Source organism: Tupaia chinensis, unplaced genomic scaffold, assembly GCF_000334495.1.
Source record: "Tupaia chinensis unplaced genomic scaffold, TupChi_1.0 Scaffold140095_1, whole genome shotgun sequence".
NCBI classification, from domain to species: Eukaryota; Metazoa; Chordata; class Mammalia; order Scandentia; family Tupaiidae; genus Tupaia; species Tupaia belangeri.
Window position 1 is genome coordinate 843,243 of NW_006199974.1, and position 16,847 is coordinate 860,089.

The 16,847-nt window shown below is 37.5% G+C and overlaps 1 protein-coding gene across 5 annotated transcripts in view; it reads right to left on the reverse strand.

The window, feature by feature from the left end:
- Positions 1 to 16,847, reverse strand: part of MCTP1 (multiple C2 and transmembrane domain containing 1) — a 418,517-nt gene that overhangs the window by 182,691 nt on the left and 218,979 nt on the right. For 4 of the 5 annotated variants that reach the window (XM_006162512.3, XM_027765986.1, XM_027765985.1 and 1 more), the window contains 5 exons: positions 7,614 to 7,716; positions 5,815 to 5,917; positions 5,380 to 5,481; positions 4,925 to 4,999; positions 2,810 to 2,929 (listed from right to left, as the gene is read on the reverse strand). In XM_006162512.3, the coding sequence (XP_006162574.1) occupies positions 2,810 to 2,929; positions 4,925 to 4,999; positions 5,380 to 5,481; positions 5,815 to 5,917; positions 7,614 to 7,716 (503 nt within the window). The remainder of the gene's footprint in view (positions 1 to 2,809; positions 2,930 to 4,924; positions 5,000 to 5,379; positions 5,482 to 5,814; positions 5,918 to 7,613; positions 7,717 to 16,847) is intronic. The other variant, XM_027765984.1, reaches the window with a different exon arrangement.

The window sequence follows — 16,847 nt, forward strand, 5'->3', positions numbered from 1 at the left end:
GCCCTCGTGTGAAGCGGTTCTTTTCAATCAACTGGCCTAAAAAAGCTCTGGTCATGCAAGGAGAACTTCGAAACATTCTGTTTTTAAACACTTCTATCACTTACTACCTACAAAATGGACCGAAACCTTTGAATACTTTTTTTCTCAATTGTTATATTAACATTAGAAGGTTCTGGGGCCGGCAGGTGGCGCAATGGTTAAGGGCACTGGATTCCCACAGGGCCAACTGCATTTCAAGTCCCTCTCTGGTCAAATTAAATTAAATAATAAATCAAGTTAAATAAAATAATTCTTAAAAAAAGATTGAAGGTGCATATTTTAAAAGCTTTTAGACAGGAAGTAATGCCTGCTGTATGGCCTTAAATAAAGTCCTAAACTTTTCTATGCCTGTTTCTTCCTCTATAGATTGGAAAAGTTAGTGCCTGCCGCATAAGGTGTGTTGAGAATATTAAATTAATTAAATAGTTAATAAATGCATAAAATACAATTCCCTGGCACACAGTAAGTGCTTAATAAATATCAATGATGGTTGTTATTAATAAGGATCTTTATATCTCAGCATTTAATTGGAGAGCAAAACAGAAGATTGGTAAAGGATTATGAAATAGGTTAGCATTTAAACAGAAATGGTGAGGAACAGTGCCCCCATCACATTAAATGATCCTAGTTTAACAACTAACTTTACTGCCGCCAACCCATATTTATCTGTCACCCCTGAAAAATTAGTTTCTCCACACAAGAAAAATTTTCAGATTGATTGATTGGTTCATTGATTGGGTGATTGATTTAGTTAGCCATTTTATTGGCACTTACTAAGTGCTCTGCAGGGGATGGTGGAGTACCAGAATGAAAAGGCAGGGCTCCCATTCTCACAGAATTCCCAGTTCAGGGCTAACTAAATGAAATTTGATTTTGTTACTCATTGTTTTAAGCATATTCAGTAGAATAGATATCATTGTTTCTCTTTTCCAACAAAACATAGTAAATATTACTGCTCTTTTCGAGTCTTTGTGACATCCTTTTTCACCAGTAGTGTCAGTCACCCGTTTTCCTACCTTCCTTGTGCCCTACCCCACCCCACACCCTGTCTTTTAGGATCTTGCATTCAGCTTGTGTTTCATAGGACTGAAGGATTGAAACTGTTAGAAACGGACCACCAGCTAACTGAGGTACTATTACACTTCCCCAGTGAACTTGGACCTGCTACAGTGAAATCTTAAGTAGTATCATGTAGATGTTCCTACGTTTCTCCAAATTCCAGTGCCTGATTTTTTTTTTTTTTAGAATCAGAAGGAAATTGTGAAAAACAGTTGCCATCTTGCATTCACTGCATACAAGTGTCTTCAGAAGCCAGAAGTTTATAAAGACTTAAACAGCACACTGAGATGCTGCACGCAGTGTTCCTGAAAAAATGATCTACTTATATACCTTTTTTTTCTGTTTTCACATTTCACAAACAGCTGTGGGAATGACTTGGGAAGGTGGGAATCAGAAATGGCAGTACAACCCTTCTAATTTCTTTTTTTCTGTTGTAAGTCCCCGTAGTATTTACAAATAGTGATATAAAATACACATAGAATTTCCGTATCATTTTTTTTCTCTCATTAATGTCAAGGTGCCTCTATGCTAGTGAAATATCAGAATAAAGTTCAGCAGTACACATTTATAACGTGAGAGAGCTACTACAAGATAAAGGGAGATTCCCCCCGCCCCCATACTTAAGGATGGTGACAATTGCTTTCTTGAAGGAGACAACAACTTGTCTAGGAAAGCAGGCTGCTCAACTTTTCTGCTAACTTACAACACAAAGGGACATGCACACTCTTTGTTCCTTGTGCTTAGACATTAATAAAAGTCTTACACAGGGCTTGAGAGGAGAGACCGACCGAAAACTACTAAACAGAGGTACATATGCCCATTTGAATAGTAATACCCAACTGGTGATTTTTTTTTTTTTTTTTTTACGATAATTAAGGCTCGTCTTATAAACCTCCACAAGAAAGTCAGATTCTTCTACACTGGTAACGGAAAATAAGCATTAAGTACACATCTTCTAACCAATGCAAAAATACAAAGAATTTCCAAAGAAGGACTCCACTTAAACTTCAAACTGAAATCCTGAATAAGCAAAAATAACATGAGAGCAGAAAATCCCAGCTAAATCTCAGAGAAAAGTACGCTTTTGGATTTTGTAAGCTCTGCCAGTTGGTCTTATCAGCACTTTTTAAATAATCAAAGTAATAGGCTATAAGATGAACCCTGTTAGAAGACTATCTGGATCTATCAAGTCCTCACTTGTGCCTTTTTAGAAACTGGAAATCTCTGAAATAATAAAATGTCTCTTAAATAGGTCACATCCACTTTCAATTGATTCACACATTAAAGCATTATGGACTAGCATTCTACTGCCAATGATTTTTACCGTAGAATGAATACAATGACACTGAGTATGGTCAAGACTATTACTAGTATTATTTTTCACATTTAGGACTTTTCTTGGCTCTCTTATTGGGCTCTGGAATTATGTAATATGTAAAATTTTTTACTTTTGAAACTGTCGCAGAGAAAATTCTACGTTGGCTGAGATGTCTTGCGTTCCGGAAATCTGAGGGGGGGGGAATGTATTCTTGGACTCAGACCTTGTACAATCCGTCAGGTTCCTGCCCACGGCAAATCTGTCCAGTCAAGTCTTAAAATAGGAGTTTTAAAATGGCCACATCAACATAACTGTTACTATAGCCACAGAAACAGGCAGCTATGATTACTGAATTTAATGAATAACAATGTAAGTAATACAGTATAACCATACCACAAAAGCAGCGAGACTCCTTGGGGGTGAATCCCAATCAAAGCAACTATTAATGTAGTATGCGGCGTTTACCAGCACCATGACACAACGCTTCATTCTGATAAAGTTTCTTAGTAGTAGCTGTAAGGAAAATGAACGTAGTTTGAGAATTTATAAGACTAAAATGCACCAGACATACTGCAACATTTTCAACATGGTATTGTGATTTAAAAAGGATTCATGAAACTAATAAAGTTACAAGAACCTACCTAACAATTTGACTCACAAGTTAAAGGAAAAGAAGTATTATTGAAGAAAGTGGAAAGAATGGACTTATAAATGCAACTTCTTAGTGAAATACATATTTTAGAATTATGCTATTATGTAGGCTGGATTTTCTTTGTTCACAAGAAAAAAAATCTCTCAGATTAAAAAAAAGTCACTTACATACTGTGAGCTTTTATTAATTTTAAACTGTTCCATCTTATGGTGGTTTTTAAGATTCATAAATGCTTTGATTTTAAGGCATCTCAAAATGAAATGGAAAATCTGGAATGTTTTTATTAAGGTCGTGAAGAAAAACTGTCAAATACTGTTTGATTGCAGAAAATAAAATTTGTCACCATTTCAGTGGGACACTTCCTTTCTATTATATTACCCATGTATCTAGCTTTCTATCTACCACCTACCTAGCATCATTTACCTCTTTCTTACTCTCAATAAATTTAATGTACATTTTTGAACCACTTTTTCATCATTCCAAAGTTAGTGAAAAATTACTGGTAACCAAGTGCTTTCAAAATCTTTTACTAAAAAGGGTAAATGAGTACCAATATAAGTTAAATGTAAAATGAAGTTATGATGACAAGTATAAAAAAAAACAGTCCACGTGTTATATGATAGTTTAAGAAATTACAGCTGTATTAAAAATCATAATATTTTTATGTTTGCAGGTTAATGTTTTATACTCCAAATATACTTCTATACTGATCTGGTATTTAAAGGACAGCACTATATAAAGTTTACTGAGGTCAGAAGAGAACAATATTCATGTGTAAATAAAGATACATGCATATGCATACCAGTTTTAATAGATTGCTAAAACTGAAATTCCTTTCAGGCAAAGTAGTCTCTTACTTGTTTTCCTCCTTGGCCCTATTATTTTCCTTTACAGGTACTGTTTATCTTCCTTTCAGAGCTACTTTCATTACTTTTATCTCTAATTGTGGAGAAATGTAATCTGTATTTCTATTTAGGTAGGTCTTATATTTGTAAATCGTATGTTGTCTTTAAAAACCAGAGTCAGCTGCTTTTAGTGAATTTATTAGATTAAAAATGATAACATATATCGGCTTCTAAAAATCACAGAAAATTATCTGGGGCACAAATGAGTTCAGGACATTTTAGAGCCATAACAAATATATTTATTTTAGTTCTGTTAAATTGAATGTAAATATTTTTTAAAAGGGGTAGTTTCTTAACTTTATATCCAGCCTGACTGAAACTTATAAAGGCTAGATATCAAGCTTAATTTAAAATTCCTGCAAGATAGAAAAATCAGATTTCCCGACTTCCATTTTCTTAACTAAAAATGCCAAGAAAAGTTCACTTCTGAAAGATGATGGTTAAAAATCTAATTAACAGGAAGGTTTGCCTTAGAGCCTGGAGCCCCTTTGTGGATTAGAGGGAAGAGCTTTCTATGGGTTGCTTTACACACACCTGCATCATACCTGTGGGTGGTCTAGACATATATTTGAACCTCATCTTCTGGCATTCTCATTTGCACATTCCATGGCAATTAAATTGTATTTTATGTTCAAAATGACCATTCTTTTGCTAATGCATGAATACATATCCATTATAAGCAGAACCTACAGTAACCCCTTTCCTTTCTGCCCACCCCCATTCCATTTATTAGTTTGGGATTGTCCTTGTTTGATCTTTTAAAGAAAGGAAGGAAGAGGAAAAAAAGAAAGTAAAGAGAAAGAAAAAAAGGAGCCATTTTCAATGAGTAGATGATCAACAATTCCATAGTCTTCCCCCCTCCACACCTCTAAAGTTTATTTGAATTGATTCAGATGTTTTACAGATAGAATCAGGTCTTCCCAGAGGGATTCATCTTTCCTTGCTTTTTACCTGTTTAGAGAGTCTGTTTTCCTCTTCAATGTACTTCTGTTCTTTGGGTATTAATGTTCGTAAGCTGGCTTTCACCTATACATCAACACATGTGTCTGTTATGGATTAATATATCACAAATGTTTACAAGTTTTTCACGCAGTTCAATTTGCCATAATTTCTAAAGTTTCAAAGTCCTGGCTGCTATCCTCATAAAATATAAATGTATACAGTTGCACATGCAAGCGCCTCTCTTTCTTCCCCCGGCAGGCAGCGGCCAGAGCACCACCGCAGCAGCCGTCGCCAACTCTAACAGAAAGCGTGGGTGTGCCAGGCAGTGGCAGAAGCGTATTCTCCAGGATACATCAAGGTTTCGAGAAAATGAGGAATGACAGAAATTCTCTACAAATCAGGAACAAAAGCTTTCATGAAACTGAACTCTTTAGCAGTACAAAAAAGCCAAAGTTAAGACTTACAGCATTAAAAATCACATCTATTTCAAGATAGATGACCCCCTTTGTTGGCCCTGTCAGCTGCTTGTTTTTCAAGACGTAGGCTTTCTGTTCACCATTTTGAATCTGCGGGAAAAGGACATGACAGCCGTCTGTCTCGCGGTCTCCACTGAATACACTCCCTCGGTGACCTTTGACCCCCAGCTGCTGAAACTGACAGAGAACCCAAAACAACTGTGGCAATTCTGACAAGTACCTGTTCATTACCAGGATCAAGTCTGTCAGGAAAAATTAACTATCATGGGATTCAACATGGCCGTGAATTGAGTATGTTAAAATTTTTAGTGTTCTTATTACAGACCTTGGTTGAGAAATGACAGACATAGAGCTGAGGGTTTTTTTTTTTTTTTCCTTGAGCAAAAGCAACACAGAACAGGGTGGCAGGTGAATAAAACTTACAGACAGCAGTGGTATAGCAACTTTGCCCAGAAAGTCAGCACTTCTATCCCGATCTTCATCATAAACCGTCACTTCAAGAACTGAATGGATATCTTTAATGTTGCTGCATAATAAATATATGTAAGAAAAAAGATTTCATCAGTGGGAAACAAGAACCAGAACGTTTTGAAAATTCAGAGAGCTGCAACTGGTTTTGCTTGAGTGTTTATTTGCATGTACACATATACACAGTAGCTTGGTATCTGACAGAATTTCCCATAATGCAACTTAATCCACTACAGTGATGGTTCTATTATTGTTCTGGAATTGAGAACACGATTATAATTCCAAGTTAAAATTTTTCAACGAAGTCTAATTTCTCACTGGGATGAGCACAGAATGAATTGCTGAAAAAAATCATTAAGTGGTACTGTGTTTTTAAAAAATGTCTCCTCCTTTTTATTATAATAATAACTTATTTCTTTCCATAACCCCTACATAAACATCACCAGATTTTATATCAGCGAGAGTCACAGTGGTTTTTTTTTTTATAATTATTCTTTTTTTTATAATAATGGGATACTTCTCTTTTGTCTACAGTGCTCATCAAAACATTGACTTAGTTTCTGTTAGGTTTATAGTAAAAATTAAACACAGAGAGCAGAATGGAGAAAAATGTAACATTTATAGCTATTGTACCATCCTGGAATTTACAAATTAAGTAGAGTTCCATTATGTTCCAAAGACAACATATGTTAATAAACAACTGTGTGAGCTCTTCATATTTTTGTTTCTGGAAAAATAAGCACAAATTGTTGACAACATTTATTCTTTGATCAAACTGTTTACCAAGAAAATATGAATTAAGAGAAAACAAAAAAAATATTCATTATGAAAAACTGCAACTCCATGTGAGAAGAGTCTTTATCAGGGCACAATCAATTAATGGCTTTGATAATAATCAAACCCATTCATTCAATTACACATGCCAGAGAAAAACACTCCCCACAACCTTCTTAGGAGTGCAAGTCTCCTGACCAGGCTTTCATCTCTTATAAAAATGTGGAATTTCTTAAAAATAAATTGGTTAGATAATTAAAGCTGATTAGTTACTGGCTTGTAAGCAGACACATTATAAGCAATTAATGAGGAGTTAAGCCATTTTTTTCATACACAAAAAAATAAAACTATGTTAGAAAACTTTAAGAAGTATTTCTCTCTGGAGAGTTTTTTGTTTGTTTGGAGTTTATTTCTAAAGTCCAGTTTAAAGGGAAAAAAAAGAATTTAGGCAGTACTATAGTGTGGCATCAGCAGCTTTTCCAATGCATTATAGAAAAGATTTACAAACTTATTAAAACAAAAGGAAAATTAACTCTAAGAGTGTTTTGCTATCTAGGACAATACTTAATATTCTTATTGTGCTAAAATGAAACAAATCAAAACTAAAGCATCTGCTGAATTCGGGACTGGATTGTTTGCTGATTTCAGCGATGGAACAAATAGAGCTTTGTCCTCCTTGGTGTCAATGCAATCGGGAAGAACTTGAATAGAAAGTATAAAAGGAAGAAGCAGTATGGTGATTCAGTTAATGGGAGTGAAACCCTTAGTCAAATCATAGAAAAAGTGCAGTTGAAAAAAATATGCCAAGAGAAATGGCATACCCTTTTCCCCAACTTTCACTCTCAGGAAGATAGGAGGTTATGAAATTCACTGTGAGCAAAGGCAGGCCAGAGTCAAAGAAGAAAACACACAAACACACGCAACTCTCGAAAAGAAATAGACTTGAATACTGCAATGAGCCCAGGAGAATGGCTACTTACAATGTGAAGACTTTGTTCCACTCAGGATTGAGATTTTTGTAGACAGTATGTGTTAGCAGCCTATCATTGTTCAGTTCGACTACACAGAAGGGGTCACTTTTACCTGCAAGAGATTTGGGGTGAACATTTTTAGTATACATAGCACCTACGGTTCATAGAGCCACATCATGACCATATCCCGTTTCCAAAAAGTTTTATAGGAATCGAAAAGTTAAACTTTAAAAATTGAAAAAAAAAAAACCAAAAACCAACCAGCAAAATAGAGTTAGATATAGTTGAACACTCTTAGCAATTGTTATGATTCATAGCAATTTAGAACCTGAAAAAAGTGAGAGCAATATATAGAGCTGGCATTTCAATTTGCAGTTTTCTTTTTCTTTTTTTCTTTTACAGAAATAGTAGTATAACTGCCAATTAGGAAGGGGACTGTGATGCGTGTCCATCTCTGTCAGTGTTTATTGAATTCTGAAATGACTATTTGAAATGTCCAGCCCATTTACACTTATGGACATATTTTTCAACTCATCTGACTCACTAATAGCACCTAACAGAAATCTCGAAACAAGTTTATTTGGGGAAAACTTCTGTATTGTAGAATTACAACGTTTTAATCGGACTAAGATTGAGTTTCTTTCTTCTGAGCAATCCATGGGAATCACAGGAAGGTAAATTAGACCATTAGACCCTCTGAGGCAGGAAGAAACATCTGCCTTGTGAAACTTTACATCAACAACCACTCTGTATGGTAAAGAGCAGAATCCTTTTCTGCCCATTGAAAGGAAAGGATTTGGAAGTTTTCATCTGTTTACAGGACTCTGTCCTGCCCCAATCACATCTCACTCATCGGGAAATGATGTTTTATGATGTCCTCAATATTTTTGTAATGTCATGTCCTGTATTCTAAGAACCCATAAAGTCACAGGCTCTATGGGGGCGGCATGAATGATATTAGTGCAGCATGTAATTTGTTTGATACCTTATACAAATGACAATGAAATCAATATTTAGACAAAGCTGTCCAGAGGTCATATCTTTTAAACTACAATATTGATTTAGACTACATAAGAGGTTAATGTGCATATTATTAACTTTAATGATAAAGCATAATTGTTTTAAATGCATTGCGAATTGTAGTCACAGTAGTTTACACTTCTGTGAAAGCTTAAATATCAATGAAGATTTTCAATTAAATTTTAGTGGGAAGGAATTTATTAGCTAGCAGTGACAGATAAGGTATGTATTCCCATACAGCAGTGTATTGACGCTCCCGATTGGAATTCTTACACTGAGCTATACCAACTTTGACTCACCTTTCATTTATTTATTGTGTATTAAACAAGAGTTTTAATATATGTGTGTTAGTTCAGTGGTACCTCAGGATAACTGCATAATGTAACATTATGCTAGTCTTCTCAATTGTGGGTCTTAGTAATATTTTTCAATAAAGAATAGAGAACTGGAAGTCTTCACGATCTGGTGAAAATGTTATTTCGGGCTTAGAATCTACATTATCTTTTCTCTTCATCCCACCTTCTTCATGCTTGCTTTCCCTTCACCACCCTCACTTCTAACTCACATGCACTGTGGGTGATAGTGTTCAAAAAGGGTGTTTTGTTTCCTAAAACATATTATAACAGGTTTTGTTTGGTACATTAACAAGTTCATCTTCTTGCACAGAATTCAGCGATAAGCATAGAAAAGCAGATTCCATTTTACAAACATAAAATGTAAGCCTCTAGGCAAGATCTTCCCCAACACCCGTGCCATCTTAGTTAGTAGCCCATACACATGGACATGACCGTGCTTTATCTTCACTAGAGACTTATTTATTTAACAAATACTCACTGCTTGCCGTGTACCAGGCAGTGTTCTATGCAAGGGAGACACAGGTGTGTGTAAAACAGTGAAAGAAAAACAAAAAAACAAAAAGATGCTTGATTTCTTGGAGGTTACACATAGTGGAAGACACTGAATGCATTTTACAGTATTTTAGAAGGTGAAAAGTACTGCAGAGAAAGAGAAAGATGGGAAGGTGACTGGGAATGCCAGAATGTAGATGAAATTTTTCAAAGGGCTGTGGAGAAGTCTCTCTGAGAAAGTGATGCACAGGCAAAGAAATGAAGGGAATGAGCTTTGGGATACTCAGAGGAATGGTCGTTGGAAAGGCTGGAGAAGTGGCTAAGTTTGCTGTTTCCAGAAATATCCAGGAAGCCAGAGTGACTGGAGGAATAGGACAGGGGATGGGGCAGGGGTATAGTGGATGACAGGGAGAGGTATGGGAGAATGGCAGGTCTCTAAGAGGACCTGGCTCTGACTTTAAGTGAAAGAGAAAGCTTTCAGAGGGATTGAAGTTGAGGAAGGACAACATATGATGGCTGTTATTTGGAGAACAAGGTAGACAGGGCAAAGGAGGAGGTTGGGAGATGAGTTACAAGCCTATTGGAATACCCAGGCAGTGGAAAATGGCTGGACGCTGGATATATTTTGAAGACAGAACCAACAGGATTTGCAAATGTCAATATTGAACAATCTAATATGCCCTGATAGTATTTGAAGATGGCAAACAGTTTATTGAGCTTCGTCAAGACAGACCTTTTTCTTTTTCTTTTTCTTTTTTTTTTTGAGAGGCTTTCACTACAGGGCACGTGCACTCGCCAGACAGAGAGAGAGAGAGAGACACACAGAGACAGAAAGCGAGAAATCACCCCCCAGGGGGGATTGTCACGCCGCAGTCCCTTCTCCTCCATTCTTCTCTCGGGATCTTGGGCACGCACGCACACGCACCCGGCGTGAGTTTTAAGCCACCGGGTCCGGGACGTGAACCGCGGTCGACTACGTGGAAGTCCAGCGACATAGCCATTACGTTAACTGCTGGTTCCCAAGACAGACCTTTTTCCTAAGGACAATAAGCATTCAACAAGGTGCTCAACTGGGTATCTGCAGGATCTGACAAAGGGGACAATTTAGGAAAGGAGAGAGCAGGCAATTTTAAATTTTATTCACCCTTTCCTTGTAAAAAGTTATCTTTCTATAGTTATTAATAATGGCTGCCAACACCAGGTTCTTATACACTGTCATTTTCTACAAATTTAGAGAACAATCCTCTGAGGTCTGCAGTTGGCATGATAGTTAGGGCACTGGACTCCCACATGGCTGAATGCAGTTTGAGTGCTGGGCCTGGTGGCTTGCTTTCTCACTTTCCCTTTCTCTCTCTGTCTCTCTCTAGCCAAATTAATAAGAACAACAAATAAATAAATCTTGAAAAAAAAAAGTAGTCCTCTGCCTCTGCATGATTCAAGGGCAATTACAAGTTAATAGCAATTTCGACCAAAATAATAGTAAATATACAATATTGAATTCTATGAACTTACCAGTATAAAGCATACGCTATAGTTTTATTTTAAAGAAGCTGAAACACATAGTTAATGTGCTTATCTGGTTTGCTAAATAATGCTTTAAATGACTGGCTTTTCAATTCCTACATTTTGCAGCCATGATTTATCTGCCAGTTAAACAAATAAAAACAGTCAGAGGCATACTAGTGATGGGCCTAACCATTAATTATCTTTTTAATTATTCCTTCCTACCCTTCTTCTGTTATTCTATTTATTAATCCATTAGACCCATGATAAGCTGCTCTGCTTGCTGAGAGGACCGGAGTCATGGGTTGACTACAGGGTGGGGTGTTGATGTCTAGGAAGTGCACTCTGTTTTGCAAAGCTCCAGCGAGTGATACAAAGCAGTCCCTTACAATGTTTTTATTCAATACCATATGGCGGGAAGTGTAAGGCATGAAGGCAGTATCCAAAGTTGAAATATATTTTGTTTCCGGATACTTTTGACTATTTAAAGAGCCTAAGTGCACAGAACAGATTATATAATCACTTGTCCCCTCTCACTCAATTTTGTCCTAAGACCAAAGTAGACCTGTGTTTATGAACTGGCTCACCTTTAACCCCATCATTTTGCCCTGAAAGTGTCTATCCCTCAACTTAGAAGTACAAGAAACTCAGAATTTTGTTTAGAAAGAAGATAGAAGCTGCACACAGCAGTGCTTGGGGAGACTAGAGCTATGGGGTTGATGGCTTTGACCGCCATGATGGCTAGAAGACAATCTTAGCCTTCTTTGAGAACATAGTAATTCTCCACGTTGCCCATTTTCTAGAGAGAAATAAGAATGTCTTTCGTAACATTCATAACTTATTGAGTGTCTGCTCACTCCCGAAGTGTACACAGTCAAGCTTTCAAGGCATGCACGAGTTAGTGGGCACGACAGACATGTAAATACACAATTACAAGAGCCAACAGTAAGGGCTGTGGCAATGACGAGGAAGCACAGTCCTTGCTGACTCTTGGACAGGAAGGGAAAAAAAGCAATGACTTCTCCCCAGTGGAGACAGCCCTAGTGATCAATGGTGAGTGGACATCTCTAACCAGCATTTGCAGAAGTGATGGGCAGACACAGAAAAAGAGGCTTTTACCCAGTCATGCTTAAGTGTACAGTTAGAATCTATTTGCACAGCCCTTTCATCGCTTTAATAAGGTCTCTATAACACAAAAGTGTAGATATATGATATATAACTACTATAAAATAGATACTTAAAAACACCGTGTTAGGACTGACGTGCTTTTCCATACTCGAGTTAAATAGGAGGGTCTATTTTTTCCTATTAATTTTTATGGGAATAAAAATCTTTGAAGGGAATTAACAGCAGAAAGAGGCTTTTTGCCTTCACTCATAAAACAAAACCAACAGCAGATTTTAAAGCATGCTCTATTATCTCAGTTCTTTTGGTGGAAAGCTATTCCTACAACAATAAAAACAAACATCAGAATTGTCTCCAGTGCGCATCTTTTCTGGCAATCTTCAGAACGATCCTGAGGATTAAAGGGGGCGCACTGCCTAATTCTCTCCCCTCTTAGCTCCCTGGTCTCTGAGGTCACAATGCTGACATATTGATAAAGAAGTGTGGGAAAGTCTGCACTGCCCCTGCCCGTTTGCTACCTGTTTTGTGGGCAAGTGGATGACTTCAGTTTGTGCAAACTACTGGTCTGAGCATTAAAGTCACTCAAAGGCTACTGAGTGAGAGTCTCGCTCCCAGAATAGAGAGCTTATCCTGATCCATCAGCGGTGGGCTTTGTCCAGGGTCATTTTGCTGCTGACAAGGAGCAGAGTTTTCTGGATGTGATGTGTTATCAAAACGTGTGTGTATGTGGGGACCCAGTGACCACTGCTTTGTTGCCACGTCTCCGAAAAACACAGAAGGCTTTCAATAGCATAGAAAGCAATTCTTACCCATGGGGGCCTTTTATTTGGGGCCTACCTTGCACAAATTAAGCTCTCTGGTTTAATTTCCTCAGTTACCACAGTTTGAAATGGAATTTTAAAAACTCTTTTAAAAAAATATATCATGAGGTTGCCATCTGTCTTTTCTGCAAACTAGAATTTCAATCATAACATATAACAATGTTGAGGGAATTCCATAGGGTCCTTCAGAACAAAAAGCAACGTATTTTTGAAGGCATCTTCCAATCCTCCTTTTATCACTAGAAATGGGGCTTTGACCTAGTCTTTTTCATTGACTGACCTAAACATATTTTAAACATCTGATTGGTAGAATTACATTAACTGACTCTCTTTGCTGGGTCCCCACTGAGTCTGGTTCTGGGACAGAGTAATAATAGGGCTTCTCTTTTCTTGCTAAGTCATGAAACAGGTTTCACTGTGGCAGGGAAAGTGGCACTCTAGAATTGTGGTTCTCCAACTACCAGGTCCAATACAAGCTTATTGTTTTGTTTTTGTTTTTGTTTTGTAAATTGAAGATTTTACAATGTCCTCTTTACTATGCTGGAAATGAATGAATGAATGAATGAAATTGACCCAGGCCCTGCCTGGTGGTGCAGTCCATACATACTGAACTGTAGTACTGGAAGCCACAGGCTGACCATGATTTGATCCCTGTCCCAGCTGACGTAAACATGTTGGCCATGTGCATGAATGTGCCCAAGATTCTGAGCTGAAGCACTGAGGGAAGGTGATTATGGTGTGAAGAGACCCCTCCATTGTGCCTATACACATTGTCTCTATCATGAATAAAAGAAATAAAGTTTAAAAATTAATAAAATTACTCACACATGGTTTCAATTTTTAATATAATGCCTGAACTCCATTATAAAGAAAGGCTAAAGAGCCCAGCAGAAGGTGTAATGGTTATATCACTGGACTCCCACATAGTCGACTGATGTTCAAATCCTGGACCCAGTGGCTTAAACTTATGCCAGGCACGTGTGAGTGTGTACCCAAAAGCCCAAGAGGAGAATGGAGGAGAAGGAATTATGGCATGGCCATTCTCCCTGTGGGGGCGATTTCTCACTTCTGTCTCTCTGGCATGTGCACATACCGTATGGTAAAAATCTCTCTCAAAAAAAAGAAAGAAAGAAAGAAAGAGAGAAAGAAAGAAAGAAAGAACAAAAAAAGTTGTTCACAATAATATCATGCGTGGAGTTGTTTAAAAAATATTTACTGAATGCCTATTATGTGCCAGTAGTAGCAGAAAAGAGAAAGGCTCCAATTTCTTGAAATTTACCTACCATGGTGGTGGGAGGGGGGGGAAGAGAAGGAATAATAAACATAATTAATTTGTAGACTGTATTACATCTTAGATAGTGATACATGTTTATTGAAGACAGAAGTTGGAAGGGACTTAAAGAGTGTGATGGAGGGACATGGCCTGTGGATTTAAAGAGGGTGGTTACAGCAGGTCTCAGTGAGAAGGTGAAGTTTGAGCAAAGAACTGAGGGACAAAAAGGAGTAGCTGAGTATCATCCGAGCAGAGGGGAAAAAACTAGACCCAAAGCATTGTGTGTTCGGGGCCTCTGATACTGGGCAGAATGAGCAGTGTGGAGATCAGTAGAAGGCAGAGAAATAGTGGGAGACCCGATCGTGAAGCACCTTGAAGCTCCCCCTAAAAGCTGGGATGTGCAGTGTGAGACAGGGCTGCCACTCACTAGGCTTGAGTACGTAATATGTATTTTCGGGAGCAATCTGGGCTCAGACAAGCATGACACAGATTTTAAAACTGTATCAGTGTGTATTTTAGCCATGCAGGACATAGAACAGCTTTCACAACATGAGGCTGTCTGATGTTTTATAGGCTATTAAGCATCCCCCACCCATTAATACCAAACATCAGGAGTGCTCCCCAATCATGTGGCAACTAAAATTCTCTCAAAAATCTCCAAAACACCCAAAAGGGATGTTCGTTAATGTCCCCTCCCCTAATTCCACCCAGTTGAGAATCATAACCCCAAAGCAATTATTCTTAAACATTTTGGTCATAGAAACTTAAATGTGGGGCCAGCAGATGGCGTGGTGTTGAAGGGTGCTGGACTCCCACATGGCCAACCATGGTTCGAGTCTTGGACCTGGTGGCTTGCTTTCTCGCTTTTTCTCTCTCTCTCTGTCCCTCTCTGGTCAAATTGAAATAAATAAATAAAGTTGAATAAAATAATAAAATAATTCTTTAATAAAAAGAAACTCTTAAAAGTATTGTGGTTCTGTTTATATAAGCAATTTCAATCAAAATTTATCATTTTAGAGTTTAAATATAAGAACATTAAAAATATTTATGCACGGGACCAGTGGCTGGCGTGGTGGTTAAGGCCCTGGACACTCCCACGTGGCTGACCATGGTTTGAGTATCTGACCTGGTGGCTTGTTTTCTCACTTTCCTTCTATCTCTGTGTGTCCCTCTCTAGTCAAATTAAAAATAATGAATAAATAAAATTAAATAATTCTTTATACAGTATTTGTTCGCTAAAAATGACAATAATAAATCTGCAACATGTTAACTTCAGAGTAGTCAAACACTGTGTGGCCTTTGAAAAACTCCACTGTACCTATGTGAGAGAATGAAAGTGAAAAAGGCAAGTGACATCTTAATATTATTAGGAAAATATGTTGACTTCCCAGATGCCTGCAAGGGACCATACGATGAGAACCATGACTAAGAGAAATGGAGATAGAGAAAGCTTCATGAAAATGTGAGGTTATTTCCTCTGGGAGCTAGAACTAGACGTGAAAGGATATTTAGAATTGTGTACAACTTCATACAAGTCCTAGATTTGAACCTTCTTGATGTATGCTAGGAAGCTCAGAATTTATGATAGAAGAATTGGAAGTGAAATGAGACAGATGAGAAATTGGGAAAGAAAGAAGATGGTGATTATGAGATCTATAAAATGAGGCAAGGCCACAGAAAATTATGCCTAAGTTTTTTAGAGCTTAGATAAATTATGGTAAAAACATTGAAAGACTTCATTTTCAATTCATATTTAATATAGAAACTATATGCAAATGATTTGTTACAAGCTTAGAAACACAAAAGTTGTTTGGTCTGAAATGAGTATAAAAATATATTACAAGCTCCTTTATTTTTGCAAGCCTTTCTAGATACTTTAGGACCTATAGTAAATACATTCTCAGACTCCCCTGCAGATAAGCTTTCCTAAAAGTAAATCAGTAACTGAAGAGACCTTTTACAGTGAGATAAAATTCTTTAAAAAAATTAAGCACTGTATTAAGTGATTAAACCTTTTTAATGTATTTTTTTTAACTAATCAAAAGCAATACAACTGGAAATTGTCATCTGTCAAGACTTGGCTATTAGAATATTTTTTTTCCTTTGTATTTCTCTTCTATAAAATATCTCATTCCAGAGTCTGCTATTCATCTTGGTACAGTATCTGCTATCTCAGAAGCTGAGGCCTTAGAGAGGAGCCCTGGGGCCAAGTTCGAAAGCTCGTCCAGGACTTGATTCCCTTCTGCAACCAGTAGACATTCAGGTATTGTTCAAACAGTCTCAGGGATGGAGAAGTTAGGACTGCAACAAGAATATGCTGGTGGGCACCAGCAGTTGGCATAATGGCTATATCACTGGACTCCCATGTGGTCGACCACGGTTTGAATCCCGGACCCGGTGGCTTAAACTCAAGCTGGGCGCGTGTGCGTGTGTGCCCAAGATCCCGAGAGGAGAATGGAGGAGAAGGGATTGTGGTGTGGCCATCCACTCTGGGGGGTGATTTCTTGCTTTCTGTCTCTCTCTGTCTGTCTGATGAGCACACGCGCCCTATAGCAAAAACCTCTCCAAAAAAAAAAAAAAGAATATGCTGGTGCATTTTTTTTCGCAATTATTATTTTTAGGGAATCCTTCTCTATCTGGTGTACAAAATTAT